General features: G+C 35.7%; 1 protein-coding gene across 1 annotated transcript in view; it reads right to left on the reverse strand.

Annotated features, from left to right (window-relative positions):
* Positions 1 to 3,957: 3,957 nt before the first annotated feature.
* LOC145680312 (uncharacterized) overlaps positions 3,958 to 19,930 on the reverse strand; it is a 70,056-nt gene continuing 54,083 nt past the window's right edge. The window contains exons 2-3 of the mRNA XM_081750686.1: positions 5,735 to 5,762; positions 3,958 to 4,059 (exon numbers count right to left, since the gene is read on the reverse strand). Coding sequence (XP_081606812.1) covers positions 3,958 to 4,059; positions 5,735 to 5,762 — 130 coding nt within the window. The remainder of the gene's footprint in view (positions 4,060 to 5,734; positions 5,763 to 19,930) is intronic.

Below are 19,930 nucleotides of genomic sequence, written 5' to 3' on the forward strand. Positions count from 1 at the left end.
TGGGTCATGAATCAGATATACACATGTTATAGTAAGACACGTACATAATAAATGCTATTTAGAAGTTACCACTTAAAACTAGAGCTATCACTCATTCACACACACACAAGCATACAGGACAATGTATTAATATAGGTAAGTATATTAAGATTTGCTCTGAAAGAAACTATCCTCTAGCTACAGTTTGGTAACATTTATTACACCTATCAAGAATAAGCACAAAGGAAAATGTGAATTACATGCAAATAACTATACATATAATTTACATAGAATGTTAAATTATGTTAATCTAAATTCAATGTTGAAGAAAACAAATCTCGAAACTAAAATACAGATTAAACATTGGTAACATCAAATCGTATCTCGTATATTAAGAAGGTGTTTTCAAAAAGATTTGTCAAACGAGCCCCTTTCTCGTCGTTTCGGATAACATTTTATTTCATGTGTCCATACTGCACCTATTTGGCATCCATGCACGTAATTCGTCTTTATTCGAGTATACAAATGACATCATATTTATTTGTTTAAGATTAAAACACATTCAGTTTATAGAATTATTTGTTTATATATTTTTATCCTTTCGTAAATTAAGAAAGACTATAATTTCTGTCATTAGCCTTGAATTGACTAAATCACTTATTTCACTACTTAATTTGTTATTTCTTTAATTCAATATTTCTTGAATTATCATCGTATATTATATCATATTGCACATACACACATTTTGCAATCATATTCGTACAATTTGAAGAAGACGAAAATTTCATGAATTCCTAGAGATTTTCGTTATAACAGTTGAAGGATAATTAGTATGATATTACAGATGTTGCTAATCACTTTCGCACCAAGACCACGATCACTAAAATGGAATACTATTTGGTGTTTCAAAGGTTTGTATATGACAAGGGAAAATGAAGATACGAAAATATGAGAAGATTCCAGGTTTATTGGATTAACGATATACTTGCTGATAGTTTCGGATTACGATAACCTGCCTTGTTTACATGCAATATAAACGCAATCAGTGAACATACACTATTTAGGCAAAAATTATATTTTCAACATTATTACACATACCACCGCACATGCTCTACATCTCTATAAAGAAAAAGTTATTATATCCAGATTTATGAAGTTGTTTCCAAATTTCAATGAACTGGTTTATTTTTGTTAACCCAAAATGCGAACTAAAAGAAAGCAATTTGCATAATTGTTTCTCTGAAGCGGAAAAAAAAGTGTTTTCGGGGCTGGTCTGCAAAGTTACAAGAATTTGTCGCCACCTCGGGGTATACATTCTTACTTTTGGTGATAAGAGTGCCAGTCAGGAGGATTTAAATATTGCATGTTATATCCGGGGAAGCAGCGATTGGAATAATAATAAAGATTAGAATGAAATTGTTCCTATAGTATTGTCGGAATCGAAAGCAAAAGGAATAAGTCGATTACATTATCTTTTCAGAGCTTTTGATATGTAATTAATAAAAAAAACAGGACAAGAAGGAAAATTTCTGCACACTGGGACAAATTTTAAGAAACCGGGACGTATGGTAGCCTTACATACTTATTTGCATGCGGAGTGTCAGTACGGAGCCACTACGTAGCAGAGTTGAAACAAAACCTCGTAAGTAGGTTGCCAACTGAGGAAAGCAAAATTGAAGGCACACCCTCAAAATTCTCTGTACAAATGAGAAACTGAAGACTGTATTGATCATTATTGAATTTACCAGCAATTGCCACTTCTTTACAATTATCGAAACAGATGAATAATACTGGATATTAATCTTTACGTAACAATTGTTGATTCATAAAACGAAATTTACTCTATAAACTTACACTTCAAAGGAAAAAGTCATTTTCTACTCTCAATAAATGTATAAAATTTTTTTACAATCCAATCCAAGTGTTATCAAATTTTTATGTTAAATAAATAAAAAACTGCCATAAATTAAAAAAAATATATCGATAACGTGTAATACAACGGAAATTTGTGTTTGTAAAGGCACTGTTGAAAAATTTCGATGTTCAATGTTACATTCTGGATTGCAGATTCCAAAATACCGGTCAGAAGGGGCTAATAAGAAGTTTGCACCGGTAACTGGCCTTAATCAAAATCACAGCAATATTCCCGGCCAGGTCGGTGAAATACCGGCCAGTTGGCAACCCTACTCGCAAATCAGAATGCTGAACGCACCAAAATACCATGCATTTTATAGTTTTTGCAAAATGAGTTTAATGAAGATGTTCAAATAAAACAAGATACTGTGTTATAATTTTCCCTTTAACAGTCTACTTTGTGAATTTGTTATATCTTCCACTTATTAATTTCCTGTACGACATGAGGATAACGGTTTCTGCGCAAGTTAGAAAGAAAAAAAATGCATTTTTCCCATAAGGATTCAGCTCACGTAAGAAATAATGAATAAGATTAATAATAAGAGTCGAGCAGTGATAAACTAACTCAGCAATAATGATTGATATATATAAACTTCAGATTCCATCATCGTTAGAATAAGATCAATGTAGTGAATCACATGATAGTGTGAACATACAAATCGACACAACAGTGTGTACAAAGTCTTGTTAGTAAATACTCCATAGTATGTGACACATTTTTTAATGTTTCTACCATTTAGACAGCCCCCACATTGTTTTCGTTCTGGCGGCGTCCCTAATTGTGTACAAACGAAAATTTCGCCTGCACATTTCTGTACAAACGACGTACAAACGATTGCGACAATTTGTGATTGAATTGGACATGGTGGGGGATTCCATTTAGACAGCCCCCACTTTGTTTTCGTTCTGGCGGCGCCCCTAATTGTGTACAAACGAAAATTTCGCCTGCACATTTTCGATTGAGTCTGAAAAGGTGGGGGGCGGGCTGTCTAAATGGACGTGGATTTGAAGTCTATATGGGAAGGGATTGACAATGAATGCTAATAAAATATAATAAATATAATTAAATGCACCCGCCTTTAACTTGGAAACGAGAGCTAATTCCAATTTTTCATTGTCGTTTTCGTTATCAGCGTGGTCGATATAGTTAACAAACATCTATTTCATTCCAGTTACATTTTCACTATTGGCTAGTGTATTAAGTGCCATCTTGTGTGCTCATTGTAAAACGAATAAAATATTTTCTTTTATTTGTTACATTTTTCAATATCAGAAGACATAATCAAATCAATCAGGGTCTTGTATTGTAGCTGAAACGAAACTCTATCTTATAGTACAATAATTATAATATGTAACGTTTCATTGCGCAATAGTTAAAGGAATGGGCTAAAAAATATGTATACTGACTTCCGGGTGGTGATCCACCTTAACACATTGATCGCCAGAGTATTTTTTGTAAATTTTACTATCAGCGCCAAGTTGATGTGTATCAGAAATGATACACGAAGTGTAGGCGGAATACCGACTTAAAGAAAAGTATTCAACTGCGCCAGAATTACTGCTGCAATATGATTTTCCAGCGCCCTGACTACAGTTAAGATGTGCTAAATATACCAGCCTGTCTATCAGATCATATACACGTGGCGGTGGAAAGAACGTTCGTTGTGTATCAGAAATGGAACACGCTGTGTGTATCACCTGTGATACACATGGCGATCAATGTGTTAAAGGGCCAGAAATCACTTCTTATTTCCTTCTAATATTATTCAAATTTGTTATAGCGCAATTACTGATGACTGTAGTGTACATCAAGTCTAATGAAAGTTCCGGAAAGAAGATCAAGCTATGGCTTCATTCTTAACCTTCCATGAACGAGGAAAAAGAAGAAAAAAAAAACAAACTTGAAGATTTTTTAAAAGAAGTTAAAGAAAAAAGACAAAAATCAATCTAACGTTCATGATGCGGTTTTAGATCTTCACAAAGCAATGAAGAAAGGGAAAAAAATATGGCTTGTTGTGGCCTTGATGTGTGCGTGTGAAGTTGTCTTCTGTTGTTATTTTCTGTTTAGTTTATATAGTCTTCTTTTTTGTTATTCGTATCCTTTTCTTCCTTTATTTCTTTATTTTTCGTTCTTAGTTCACAGGCTGCAAAGAAACGTGACTTCCGCTGAAACACAACAAAACATTGAGAAATTTTACGTTAGAATGAATGAATGAATGAATGAATGATTTTTTTTTCTTTCACTATCCAGGGATTATCAATATATAATATGTGATAACTTATTCAGAAGGAAGAAAATTCTCTATTTTAACCAAGAATGTTATCGCTGTTATTCCCATTATACTGTATTATCAAAAGGAAGTCAATATTTCATGAGAAATTGGCAACTTTGAAAGAATTTCGAAAGTAAAGTTAACGAAATTAACATGTGTTTTATAAAATGAATAAAAATCTATGAAGATGAAGCTGTTCTGCAGAGATGAAATGTTTACTAATTAACAATGGAAAGGTAAAGTATTTTTTTAAAAAAAAAAACATGCGAACTTCTTAATGCTATATTTCAACACTTCGTATTTTTTATCACTTGTTTTAAACGTTCATATAGTATTACTGACTACCTAGAAATAATACTGAACGTTCATGGCAATGTATATGCCAGTGCCGTAACAAAACTCCTCGGGGCCCTGGTGCAAGAGGATATTTGCCCCCCCCCCCACAAGCGAACGTATTTTTTTTTATTATTATAGGCCTAAACGTGTAATAGTAAAAGCAGCAAACCACACACACACACACATACACAGAAATACTTTCCTCCAAAGTAAGTTTAAATAATGAAAAAACCTAAGATAGAAAGGGTAATATACATCCTACAGCATTGCATAATTTACGATAATTTTATAGAGATATTAAAAAGCACAGTACCATCCATCGTGTTTTCAATAATAGTCAAAATCAGCGGCGCAAATCTGTTTTCAACATTGAGGGGGGGGGGTAAGACCGTTCCTATAATATATATTTTTTTAGCGATGTTCGAAACAATTATGAAGTTAAAAAACAATGTTGGGGAAGATCAGGGGAGCAGAGTTGTCTTCAACATTGGGAGGCGGGCAGATTTCAGTCTTATTCTGTGAAGACACGAGTTTCATCTCACTTTCCTTTGTGGCAATCGGAGACAAATCATCAAATTTCTCCCCAAAAAACACATTTCAAATCGGATTATCGAGCGGGACAGTCCCCCCAGTTCCAAGATTGGAGGGGACATATGCCTCTCATCCCCCCTAGATTTGTGCCAGTGTTGCTAAAATGGAAGTATTTGTGGATGTACACGATTTAGCTGCATGTAAGAGTGAGATAACATGCTACAGCTAAACCTCCAAATTGCCGGTTTAGACCACTAGCCCATTTAGAAAATTCGCCTATTGAAAAAGGCGAATTTATTTTGTAATAAGTTCTGTAAGTTATTACAAAATAAATACAAACACTATTTAAAAAGTAGTAAACAAGGAACCAAGACAACATGATAAGTAATCAACTTCCGTTGAGTTCATTTTTCTAGTTGCTGCCTTTACCTAGATTTTTTGGTAATTCAAATTTTGGACACGCTGTCATTTCTATGGATGGCAACACTGATAATTCTTCCGATTCGTATTTTCGGATGTAGAATAACATTATCTATTATTGTGGTAAGTTACACTTCATTAGCTCTTTTCACTTACGAGAAACGGGCAAAAGAAAATTTGTTAGCTCTTCAGGGGCAGACTACTAAATATTTTATAAAAGCTAACAATTTTTCTTTTGCCAGTTTTTCGTAAGTGAAAAGAGATAATGAAATGTAACTTACCTTAGTAATGGATAATGTTATTCTACACCTGAAAATACGAATCGGAAGAATTTTTAGTGTTGCCATCCATAGAAATTACAGTGTGACCAGAATTTGAATTACCCAAAAATCTAGGTTATGGCAGCGACTAGAAAAATAAACTCAAAAGCAATTGATGACTTATCATGCTGTCTGTGTTTCTTGTTAATTACTTTTTAAATAATATTTGTATTTTAATTCTATTGATAATTAAAAAATATTTATTTTGTACTCTTTATTACAAAATAAATACAAACATTATTTAAAAAGTAGTTAACAAGGAACACAGACAGTATGATAAGTCATCAATTGCCGTTGAGTTCATTTTTCTAGTCGCTGCCATAACCTAAATTTTTGGGTAAAATTTTGGTCACATCGTAATTTCTATGGATGGCAACACTGATAATTCTTCCGATTCGTATTTCCGGATGTAGAATAACATTATCTATTATTGTGGTAAGTTACATTTCATTATCTCTTTTCACTTACGAAAAACTGGCAAAAGGTTAAATTGTTAGCTTTTGAAAAATATTTAGTAGTCTGCCCCCTTTTGGTTCCTAGATAGTAATAATTGTAAGAGACAGCGAGAAACTTTTTCGTATGCATTATGGTTTTTTTTTTTTTTTTTTTTTTTTTTTAAATGCAAACATACGTCTAGATCTACTTCTTAAGGTTTCAGCATTGAATTTAAATAGTTTAGAGATCTACAGTAGGTACACAACGTGAAACGAAAATCATTTGAATACCATTGAAAACCATTTTGTATTATTTAAAATTGTTATACAGCAATAACCTTTATTTAAATTGAAAATTTGTTAGAATATTTTCATACCTCGAATTTTTTAAAAAGAAAATGGGTTTATAAATTAACAATTACAATTTTAAAAAAAACAACAATCGAATTGTTGCTAAGAGTTGTATTTCTTATTTGTGTGGCAAAATTCAGTGAGTGTATTCAGGTAAGTATTTTATTCCCCTATTTCCCCAATTTTTTTTCTAGTGGCGTTGAGTTTAAAAACGTTACTAGGAATGAGGGAACAGCATATATACAAGAACTAGCAAGAACGTTAAATCAATATGCTAGTTTGTAACTTGGCTGTTAAGATTACTTAGGGGCAACAGAGGGAAGGGGAACAGCGACCCGGAATAAATCCCTCTATGAAAAGGAAACTTCGACGATTGTTTACCTTAATGGTATCTTCCTCAGGTTCCTTTCCCCTTTGTAATTTGCAGGCCATGGGCGCTGAGGGCCTATATACAATCAATTGGCATCTTTTCAGGCCCGGCAAATTCCCGAAAGATGCCTAGATGTTTAAGTAAATGTAACAGTTATCTTCATATTTCTCAAACATTAGTATTTTAAAACACGTAGATACTATTTAAGACCACTGAATGATGATGATGATGATGATGATGATGATGATGATGATGATGATGATGATTATTATTATTATTATTATTATTATTATTATTATTATTATTATTATTATTATTATTATTATTATTATTATTATTTTAAAAATCCAAACTTGGAGCAAAGCAGCTATTTTTTTGGTTTTGTTTTAAGCAAAATTTATTCTTTCAACAACTTCTGTTCTTCATAGATTCATGCAATCCATAAGGACTAAATCGAAAGTATACATTTCTGAGTTTTAAAAGAAGTTCTGTTTTGTTTGAAACTGTTTCCTTTTGTCACAGCCAGCGGCGCAAATCTGTCTTCAATATTGGGAAGGGGGGGGGATAAGATCATTCCCATATTTTTTAAAGCGATGTTCGAAATATTTATGAAGTTGAAAAACGAATGCTGTGGAGGGTCAGGAGAGCAGAGTTGTCTTCAACATTGGGAGGCTGGCAGATTTGGGGCTTATTCTTGGCGGGACATCAATTTCATCTCACTTTCCTTTGTGACAATCGGACACAAGTCATCACATTTCTCTCCAAAAAACACATTTCAAATCGGGTTATTGGGGGGTCATTCCCCTCAGTTCCAAGATTGGAGGGGACATGTCCCCCTCATTCTCCGGGATTTGCGCCAGTGGTCAAAATGAAAAAGGTATTAGTCATATACATTTTTAAGAGAAAACAAAAAATATATGAAATGATGTTATTCACAGTATACCATAGATATACACGTTATTTACAGAAAAGAACATCATGATTAAGAAATAAAAAGGGGATATCAGGGATGCTGCACAACTGCTGAAACAATTTCAAAATAAATTTATTGTAATGGACTCAAATATTTAAACATTCAAAGTATCATGCAATACAACAAAAATTTAATGTCGTTTCAAAAAGCTTTTTCTCCTAGCTTTATCATTAGCAAAATCTGAAACAATCTTGTCTGTGTTTAGTCTTCAAGCTTGTTTTCATTCTACATTTAATATTAGGGATAGACACGAATCACGCTAAAACTCGACTTGACTCGAATTCGAGTCGAGTTTCGAGCCTAGTCGAAGATAATTTTCTCGAATCGAGTTTGATAAATGGCTCGCTCGTTCAGCTCGTTTTAACTTGTGATCTGATTAGAGTGAAAAACGAAAGCCATGAGAAATGTAAACAGTAATGTGGAATACTTTTATAGTTGCTCACAAGACGGGACACTGCTCGCATCTCGTCTCGTCTCGATAACGAGACAATAGGGTTTTATAACGAGACAGCCTCAAATGTCGAGAGGACCAATATAAGTATATATTATAGTTCTTACAATTAAGGCTGAGACCTGCGCAGTCGAATTTTTGAGCCCGAGCAGAAGCCCAACTCGAGTAGTGATATCAACCGGCTCGCCTCGGTTCACCTGAGCGAACAGCTCGAGCCGCCTCAGTTGGGGAGCCATCGGCTCTGCTAAATTGAACTGATGACTGGCTTGAGCCGGTTCTATTGGGATGAACTATCGACACGGCTCAATTGAATCGATGACTGGCTTGAGCCGTCTCTATTGGCATGAGCCATCAATTGGACTCAATTGAGCCCATAGCTCGAGCCGGTGTCACAGGGATTTTTTACCCCTGGAAAGTTTTACCCCCTGGAAAATTTTACCCCCTGGAAATCTTTACCCCCTTGTCGGTTTCTGGTAACTTCAAAGGAAAAGTAAAAAGTCACATTAAAAATTCATATAATTGAATGTGATCTCTTAGTGTATGCACTCACTTTGGTCAAGATGGCTTTAAATCCGAAGATTTGGTAGGGGGGGTAAAAATTTCCTAGGAAATTATTACCTCCCTGTCGGTTATTGGTTACTTCAAAGACAAACTCAAATGTTACATTATAAATTGATACCACTCTGTAGTATCTCTTAACAGACACAGTCACTTTGGCCAAGATGGCTTTAAATCCGAAGATTTGGTAGGGGGGTTAAAATTTCCTAGGAATTTATTACCTCCCTGTCGGCTATTGGTTACTTCAAAGACAAACTCAAATGTTATATCATAAATTGATACCACTCTGTAGTATCTCTTAACAGACACAGTCACTTTGGCCAAGATGGCTTTAAATCCGAAGATTTGGTAGGGGGGTAAAAATTTCCTAGGAAATTATTACCTCCCTGTCGGCTATTGATTACTTCAAAGACAAACTCAAATGTTATATTATAAATTGATACCACTCTGTAGTATCTCTTAACAGACACAGTCACTTTAGCCAAGATGGCTTTATATCCGAAGATTTGGTAGGGGGGTAAAAATTTCCTAGGAAATTATTACCTCCCTGTCGGCTATTGATTACTTCAAAGACAAACTCAAATGTTATATTATAAATTGATACCACTCTGTAGTATCTCTTAACAGACACAGTCACTTTGGCCAAGATGGCTTTAAATCCGAAGATTTGGTAGGGGGGTAAAAATTTCCTAGGAAATTATTACCTCCCTGTCGGCTATTGATTACTTCAAAGACAAACTCAAATGTTATATTATAAATTGATACCACTTTGTAGTATCTCTTAACAGACACAGTCACTTTAGCCAAGATGGCTTTAAATCCGAAGATTTGGTAGGGGGGTAAAAATTTCCTAGGAAATTATTACCTCCCTGTCGGTTATTGACTACTTCAAAGACAAACTCAAATGTTACATTATAAATTGTTACCACTCTGTAGTATCTCTTAACAGACACAGTCCCTTTAGCCAAGATGGCTTTAGATGCGAAGATTTGGTAGGGGGGTAAAAATTTCCTAGGAAATTATTACTTCCCTGTCGGTTATTGATTACTTCAAAGACAAACTCAAATGTTATATTACAAATTGATACCACTCTGTAGTATCTCTTAACAGACACAGTCACTTTAGCCAAGATGGCTTTAAATGCGAAGATTTGGTAGGGGGGTAAAAATTTCCTAGGAAATTATTGCCTCCCTGTCGGCTATTGATTACTTCAAAGACAAACTCAAATGTTATATTATAAATTGATACCACTCTGTAGTATATCTTAACAGACACAGTCACTATAGCCAAGATGGCTTTAAATCCGAAGATTTGGTAGGGGGGTAAAAATTTCCTAGGAAATTATTACCTCCCTGTCGGCTATTGATTACTTCAAAGACAAACTGAAATGCTATATTATAAATTGATACCACTAAGTATTATCTCTTAACAGACACAGTCACTTTGGCCAAGATGGCTTTAAATCCGAAGATTTGGTAGGGGGGTAAAAATTTCCTAGGAAATTATTACCTCCCTGTCGGCTATTGATTACTTCAAAGACAAACTCAAATGTTATATTATAAATTGATACCACTCTGTAGTATCTCTTAACTGACACAGTCACTTTGGCCAAGATGGCTTTAAATCCGAAGATTTGGTAGGGGGGTAAAAATTTCCTAGGAAATTATTACCTCCCTGTCGGCTATTGATTACTTCAAAGACAAACTCAAATGTTATATTATAAATTGATACCACTCTGTAGTATCTCTTAACAGACACAGTCACTTTAGCCAAGATGGCTTTAAATCCGAAGATTTGGTAGGGGGGTAAAAATTTCCTAGGAAATTATTACCTCCCTGTCGGCTATTGATTACTTCAAAGACAAACTCAAATGTTATATTATAAATTGATACCACTCTGTAGTATCTTTTAACAGACACAGTCACTTTGGCCAAGATGGCTTTAAATCCGAAGATTTGGTAGGGGGGTAAAAATTTCCTAGGAAATTATTACCTCCCTGTCGGCTATTGATTACTTCAAAGACAAACTGAAGTGCTATATTATAAATTGATACCACTAAGTAGTATCTCTTAACAGACACAGTCACTTTGGCCAAGATGGCTTTAAATCCGAAGATTTGGTAGGGGGGTAAAAATTTCCTAGGAAATTATTACCTCCCTGTCGGCTATTGATTACTTCAAAGACAAACTCAAATGTTATATTATAAATTGATACCACTCTGTAGTATCTCTTAACTGACACAGTCACTTTGGCCAAGATGGCTTTAAATCCGAAGATTTGGTAGGGGGGTAAAAATTTCCTAGGAAATTATTACCTCCCTGTCGGCTATTGATTACCTCAAAGACAAACTCAAATGTTATATTATAAATTGATACCACTCTGTAGTATCTCTTAACAGACACAGTCACTTTAGCCAAGATGGCTTTAAATCCGAAGATTTGGTAGGGGGGTAAAAATTTCCTAGGAAATTATTACCTCCCTGTCGGCTATTGATTACTTCAAAGACAAACTCAAATGTTATATTATAAATTGATACCATTAAGTAGTATCTCTTAACAGACACAGTCACTTTGGCCAAGATGGCTTTAAATCCGAAGATTTGGTAGGGGGTAAAAATTTCCTAGGAAATTATTACCTCCCTGTCGGCTATTGATTACTTCAAAGACAAACTCAAATGCTACATCATAAATTGATACCACTCTGTAGTATCTCTTAACAGACACAGTCACTTTAGCCAAGATGGCTTTATATCCGAAGATTTGGTAGGGGGGTAAAAATTTCCTAGGAAATTATTACCTCCCTGTCGGCTATTGATTACTTCAAAGACAAACTCAAATGTTATATTATAAATTGATACCACTAAGTAGTATCTCTTAACAGACACAGTCACTTTGGCCAAGATGGCTTTAAATCCGAAGATTTGGTAGGGGGTAAAAATTTCCTAGGAAATTATTACCTCCCTGTCGGCTATTGATTACTTCAAAGACAAACTCAAATGCTACATCATAAATTGATACCACTCTGTAGTATCTCTTAACAGACACAGTCACTTTAGCCAAGATGGCTTTATATCCGAAGATTTGGTAGGGGGGTAAAAATTTCCTAGGAAATTATTACCTCCCTGTCGGCTATTGATTACTTCAAAGACAAACTCAAATGTTATATTATAAATTGATACCACTAAGTAGTATCTCTTAACAGACACAGTCACTCTGGCCAAGATGGCTTTAAATCCGAAGATTTGGTAGGGGGGTAAAAATTTCCTAGGAAATTATTACCTCCCTGTCGGCTATTGATTACTTCAAAGACAAACTCAAATGTTATATTACAAATTGATACCACTCTGTAGTATCTCTTAACAGACACAGTCACTTTAGCCAAGATGGCTTTAAATGCGAAGATTTGGTAGGGGGGTAAAAATTTCCTAGGAAATTATTACCTCCCTGTCGGCTATTGATTACTTCAAAGACAAACTCAAATGTTATATTATAAATTGATACCACTCTGTAGTATCTTTTAACAGACACAGTCACTTTGGCCAAGATGGCTTTAAATCCGAAGATTTGGTAGGGGGGTAAAAATTTCCTAGGAAATTATTACCTCCCTGTCGGCTATTGATTACTTCAAAGACAAACTGAAGTGCTATATTATAAATTGATACCACTAAGTAGTATCTCTTAACAGACACAGTCACTTTGGCCAAGATGGCTTTAAATCCGAAGATTTGGTAGGGGGGTAAAAATTTCCTAGGAAATTATTACCTCCCTGTCGGCTATTGATTACTTCAAAGACAAACTCAAATGTTATATTATAAATTGATACCACTCTGTAGTATCTCTTAACTGACACAGTCACTTTGGCCAAGATGGCTTTAAATCCGAAGATTTGGTAGGGGGGTAAAAATTTCCTAGGAAATTATTACCTCCCTGTCGGCTATTGATTACCTCAAAGACAAACTCAAATGTTATATTATAAATTGATACCACTCTGTAGTATCTCTTAACAGACACAGTCACTTTAGCCAAGATGGCTTTAAATCCGAAGATTTGGTAGGGGGGTAAAAATTTCCTAGGAAATTATTACGTCCCTGTCGGCTATTGATTACTTCAAAGACAAACTCAAATGTTATATTATAAATTGATACCACTAAGTAGTATCTCTTAACAGACACAGTCACTTTGGCCAAGATGGCTTTAAATCCGAAGATTTGGTAGGGGGTAAAAATTTCCTAGGAAATTATTACCTCCCTGTCGGCTATTGATTACTTCAAAGACAAACTGAAATGCTATATTATAAATTGATACCACTAAGTAGTATCTCTTAACAGACACAGTCACTTTGGCCAAGATGGCTTTAAATCCGAAGATTTGGTAGGGGTGTAAAAATTTCCTAGGAAATTATTACCTCCCTGTCGGCTATTGATTACTTCAAAGACAAACTCAAATGTTATATTATAAATTGATACCACTCTGTAGTATCTCTTAACTGACACAGTCACTTTGGCCAAGATGGCTTTAAATCCGAAGATTTGGTAGGGGGGTAAAAATTTCCTAGGAAATTATTACCTCCCTGTCGGCTATTGATTACTTCAAAGACAAACTCAAATGTTATATTATAAATTGATACCACTCTGTAGTATCTCTTAACAGACACAGTCACTTTAGCCAAGATGGCTTTAAATCCGAAGATTTGGTAGGGGGGTAAAAATTTCCTAGGAAATTATTACCTCCCTGTCGGCTATTGATTACTTCAAAGACAAACTCAAATGTTATATTATAAATTGATACCACTCTGTAGTATCTTTTAACAGACACAGTCACTTTGGCCAAGATGGCTTTAAATCCGAAGATTTGGTAGGGGGGTAAAAATTTCCTAGGAAATTATTACCTCCCTGTCGGCTATTGATTACTTCAAAGACAAACTGAAATGCTATATTATAAATTGATACCACTAAGTAGTATCTCTTAACAGACACAGTCACTTTGGCCAAGATGGCTTTAAATCCGAAGATTTGGTAGGGGGGTAAAAATTTCCTAGGAAATTATTACCTCCCTGTCGGCTATTGATTACTTCAAAGACAAACTCAAATGTTATATTATAAATTGATACCACTCTGTAGTATCTCTTAACTGACACAGTCACTTTGGCCAAGATGGCTTTAAATCCGAAGATTTGGTAGGGGGGTAAAAATTTCCTAGGAAATTATTACCTCCCTGTCGGCTATTGATTACTTCAAAGACAAACTCAAAGGTTATATTATAAATTGATACCACTCTGTAGTATCTCTTAACAGACACAGTCACTTTAGCCAAGATGGCTTTAAATCCGAAGATTTGGTAGGGGGGTAAAAATTTCCTAGGAAATTATTACCTCCCTGTCGGCTATTGATTACTTCAAAGACAAACTCAAAGGTTATATTATAAATTGATACCACTCTGTAGTATCTTTTAACAGACACAGTCACTTTGGCCAAGATGGCTTTAAATCCGAAGATTTGGTAGGGGGGTAAAAATTTCCTAGGAAATTATTACCTCCCTGTCGGCTATTGATTACTTCAAAGACAAACTCAAATGTTATATTATAAATTGATACCACTCTGTAGTATCTCTTAACAGACACAGTCACTTTAGCCAAGATGGCTTTAAATCCGAAGATTTGGTAGGGGGGTAAAAATTTCCTAGGAAATTATTACCTCCCTGTCGGCTATTGATTACTTCAAAGACAAACTCAAATGCTACATCATAAATTGATACCACTCTGTAGTATCTCTTAACAAACACAGTCACTTTAGCCAAGATGGCTTTAAATGCGAAGATTTGGTAGGGGGGTAAAATTTCCTAGGAAATTATTACCTCCCTGTCGGTTATTGACTACTTCAAAGACAAACTCAAATGTTACATTATAAATTGATACCACTCTGTAGTATCTCTTAACAGACACAGTCACTTTAGCCAAGATGGCTTTAAATGCGAAGATTTGGTAGGGGGGTAAAAATTTCGTAGGAAATTATTACCTCCCTGTCGGCTATTGATTACTTCAAAGACAAACACAAATGTTATATTATAAATTGGTACCGCTCTGTAGTATCTCTTAACAGACACATTCACTTTAGCCAAGATATGATTTTATGAATTGATATTATACCCTGTTATCTCTTAACAGACGTACTGATTGTCGGTAAGATGTCTTTATATCAGAAATTTTATAGGGGTGCTTATACTCTTCTATTGGTTCTGTGCTACTTCAAGGATAAGGTCAAATTTTTACATTATAAATTGATGTTATACCGATTTATGTCTTAACAGACGCACTCACTTTGGGGACGATGAAGGATGGTTTTATTTTCGAAAGTTCATAGGGAGGTAATATATAAAGAAAGCTAAAACTTATTTTAATTTTAAAGGGGATGTTGAAATACCAAATTTGATGACTCGGGTTTAATAGACCTCGAAAATGTACACGTTTTTATAAGATAATTTTCATACGTATTCTTCGCTTCCGCTTTGAAATTCCAAAAATCGATTCTCTGTGATATATCACGTCTCAGATCCCATGTACTGACCAAGCTTTAAGTTTCTAAGTTCAGCGATTGTACATACGACTTGAGAATCTTCTTTTTACAAGCCTTGTACGTTGTTCTGGTGGCTAGCTCGCACTAGCTAGCTACGCCATTTTCAACAGTGTTGACAACTTTATCAATGTTTATTATATCTCCGGTACGGTTAGAGAAATCGAAGTGTTGTAAACGGTAAAATAATTTGAACGTTCCTTGCAAACCACACATGTAACTAGATATAATATTTACTTAAGATTTTTGTAAATAAAGACTTTCAAAAAATTCAAATTTTCAACCCCTGTAACTTCGTTTCTATTCATTCGAAAAACGTCATACCATGACCATGATATTCAGCGCTAAAGTTCTTTCGAACTGTATTATCCTGTGCATCTCTGTTGTGCTGTGTCTGCGTTAGAGGCTTCCAAACTTCGGATGTTTGTGATACCATAATATCTTTAACTTGTAACACTGATTAATAAAAGTAGTATTTTAAGTTTATATTTAACATGGTTAGAAATGTGTAATAAACTGACGTAGTGCCATTTGAAAAAATATAAATTTATATTTGGTTGGCAACACTTGTGAATTTCTGTCTAAACCCGTTATAGCGGATGATCACGATAAATTGTCTACCATGTGTATATAGGGACAGAGAGAGGAATAAATTGCAAGAACGTTGTTTTTAATTGAAAGATGTGTTTTATGTTTACAATCATTTATGTTATAAACTGTGTAATAGTAGTTATCAAGATTATAAGGCAACTAATATCTAATATTTTACACTGCAAACTAGGTTATATTTTGGAATCAAAGTCTGCTTTCTCAGTTGCAAATAACAAAATTTAAAGTTAGATTTACTTACCTTTGTTTCAAAAGATTGTTTATTCTCTATATATTTTTCTTCCTACGTGTTCCACACTGTCAAAAGAGTAAAATCGAGTTTCAAAATCAATATTTTCCTTTCGACGCTACTAAATCCTTAAATCTCGATTACTAGTAGAACAAGTCAAGAGCTGCTTTCACGAACGAAACTATGAAATATTTTTTAACAGTGCAGTGTTTCGGAGGAAAGTTTCTTCCTCCTTTTATACTAGGCCGCTAATATGTAAGATTTGAATTGTTCCTCTTGAAGAGCAACTTATACAAATTTCATTGATATAATAAGAAAACAATTAATAGAAATTACCACTTTGACACTGCAACCATCTCAAGACACCTGGGGAGCGCGGTGGCTCAGTGGTAGAGTGTTCACCTCTGGTGCTTGGAATCACTGGTTCGATCCCAGCTCGCGCCGTGTGGAGTTTATGGTGGACAAACACCGTACTTGTGGGCATTCTCGGGGTTCTACCGTTTAATCCCGCTTTCTTCGTTCCACCATTTCATTCATTTCTCATAATCACTGTCTCCTTTATCCTAACCGGCATAGCCGTAGGACGTAAAACTAATAGATTTCATTTCATTTTTTTCTTAAGACACCCTCGTCAGACAGCAAATCACGTGCAAAACATGAAAAGCAATTATTTCCTAGGAAAACAATACCGACTAATTTCGGTAAAACAATACCGGAAAGCCACATTTTCGGACATAAAGCAATCTTGACCAGAATGATTGCGTCTGTTAAGAAATAACACGGAGTAGCATCAATTTATAATATAACATTTGATACTATCTTTGAAGTAAACAAATAACCGACAGGCGGTATAAATATCTCAGGAAAATATTACCCACTATCAAATTTTCGGACATAAAGTCATATTGACCAAAGTGAATGCCTCCGTTAACGAACAACACAGAATGGTAATAATTTATAATGTAACATTTGATGTCTTTAGAGTAGTGCTCTCAACGGGTCGGGTCGGGTCGGGTCGGGTTGAAGACCGACCCGACCCGAACCGTGACCCGAATTGACTGACCAGACTCGACTGACCCGAACCGTGACCCGAATTGACTGACCAGACTCGACTGACCCGAACCGTGATCCGACCTGATTGACCTGACCCGACAACCCGACCCGACAACCCGACGCGACCAGATCCGTAACCCGACCCGAGCTCACCCGATCCGAGTCGGGTCGGGTCGGGTCACGCGTCGCGTCGGGTCAACCCGATCTGTTTGAGAGCACTATGGTCACGACACTGGGTGAACGCCAAAATGCACTCACATTGGGAATTAAGCCCGGACCACGTGTACCGAAGTCTTACACGTTAACCACTAGCTAGATCGAACGGGGGATTTGTATATGCATTTTAATGAATATTTGGCACTTTTGAGGATTGGTTATTTCTTTTTATAACTATTATCAACGTCCGACGTGGGAAAAAAATATTTTTTTCTTGCTTTAGTTCTATGTGACGAAAATTTTCTTCAAGGTCAGTGTTCTCACCTGCTCGGACGGCAGGGGGTCTTCTCGGAATGCAGTAGCAAGAGTCTCTTGGCGGAGACAAAAGGAAATCGTTTAATTACAATGATAAGGGTTGAGGAAACAGGAGAACACCTGTGATTTTTTCCAACCCTTCAAGTTTCATTCCAAAATAGGTTCTTATGATTCCGGGACCCGTGCTACTTTGATTTTTCTTTCTCGGTAATTAAAACGTATTTTACAGTATATATAGTTGCACGTAACAAGATACATAAAATGAATTTTGTAATTTAAAATTTAAAAATACAGTATGATATTTAATTATAAAGTACTAATTTTATTTCATCACTTTCAGCCCTACAAATAAAATTCAAACGATTCGCTCCCTGGGTCTTGGTCATCAATACTGCGTCTTATTCTTTGTCTTGCAGTCAAGTATTGGTCCTGCATTTCGTAGTCTTGGTGGTCTTTCATGCTATATAAGAGCCAAGAATGCTCGCCTCATCGGTACAAATGAAGACCAAGTGTGATTTTGATTATGGTCTTTCATACTATACGGAAAGCAAGAAAATACGCTCATCGCTACTTGGTGATCACCAAAAGAAGGCCAAGAGCAAGATTACTATGCAATTCGTCTTGCATATCCAATCTTTATCTTGTTCTTGTATCGATGTCCTTGGGCTTGGTGAAATAAAATGAAATATTCAGTTTAAGGTCCCTAGATTCTGCACCGAGGCTAAGGGATATGGTGACCATGAGAAATGAATGAAACGGTGCAATGAAGAAAGTGGGAGGAAACAGGAGAATCCCGAGAAAACCCACTACACGGCGTTTCTCCACCCCAAAGCCTACTTAGCACAAGCTGGCATCGAACCATGGACACTATGCACCAGAGATGAATTCTCTACCACTGAGCCACCGCAGCCCTGCTTGGGCTTGGTCGTCCATATCCAATCTTTCTTTTGGCCTTACTTAAACAACTTCTAGTTTTGTTCTAAATCCATACTCCATATTGGCGTAGATATTAATATTACAGTCGATTGGAAAAATCAATCTTCCATATTTAAAAATTAAAGTACACACAATTAAAAAAATAAGCATTTACCATAAAAGTACTAGCTTCAAGTGTTCAAAATATATTTATGGTTTCTATAAAATCAATAGAAAATTGCTATTTTCAATTAGGCAGCTAGTAAAAAACAGCAGTTTTCGACTGCAGCCGAGTTTAAGCTCAACCTAAACTCAGTTGACCAAAGTGAACTGACCCGATTGACCCGATCCGATAACCCGACACAAGCTGACCAGATTGACCCGACCCGATAACCCGATCCGACTTGACCCGATTGACCCGACCCGAGCTGACCCGACTGACTCGACCCGAGTAGACTAACCCGACAACGCGACCCTTGCTGACCCGACTGACCCCACCCCACAAACCGACCTGAGTTGACCTGATCCGACCAGACCCGTAACCCGACCCGAGACGCGTTTCAGAGCACTACTTTGGAGTAATCAAAAACCGACATGTGGGTATAATTTCCTAGGATATTTATACCCCCCCTACCAAATCTTCGAATTTAAAGCCATCTTACCCAAAGTGAGTATGTCTGTTAATAGATTCTACGGAGTGGTATCAATTCATAATGCAACATTTGAGATTGTCTTTGAAGTAACCAATAGCCGACAGGGACGTAATAATTTCCTGGAAAATTTTTACCCCCTACCGAATCTTCGGATTTAAAGCCATCTTGGCTGAAGTGACTGTGTCTGTTAAGAGATACTACAGAGTGGTATCAATTTATAATATAACATTTGAGTTTGTCTTTGAAGTAATCAATAGCCGACAGGGAGGTAATAATTTCCTAGGAAACTTTTACCCCCCTACCAAATCTTCGGATATAAAGCCATCTTGGCTAAAGTGACTGTGTCTTTTAAGAGATACTACAGAGTGGTATCAATTTATAATGTAACATTTGAGTTTGTCTTTGAAGTAATCAATAGCCGACAGGGAGGTAATAATTTCCTAGGAAATTTTTACCCCCCTACCAAATCTTCGGATTTAAAGTTCACTTGGCCAAAGTGACTGTGTCTGTTAAGAGATACTA

This window comes from Thermobia domestica, chromosome 1 (genome assembly GCF_964235325.1).
Source record: "Thermobia domestica chromosome 1, izTheDome1.hap1.1, whole genome shotgun sequence".
Lineage (NCBI taxonomy): Eukaryota > Metazoa > Arthropoda > Insecta > Zygentoma > Lepismatidae > Thermobia > Thermobia domestica.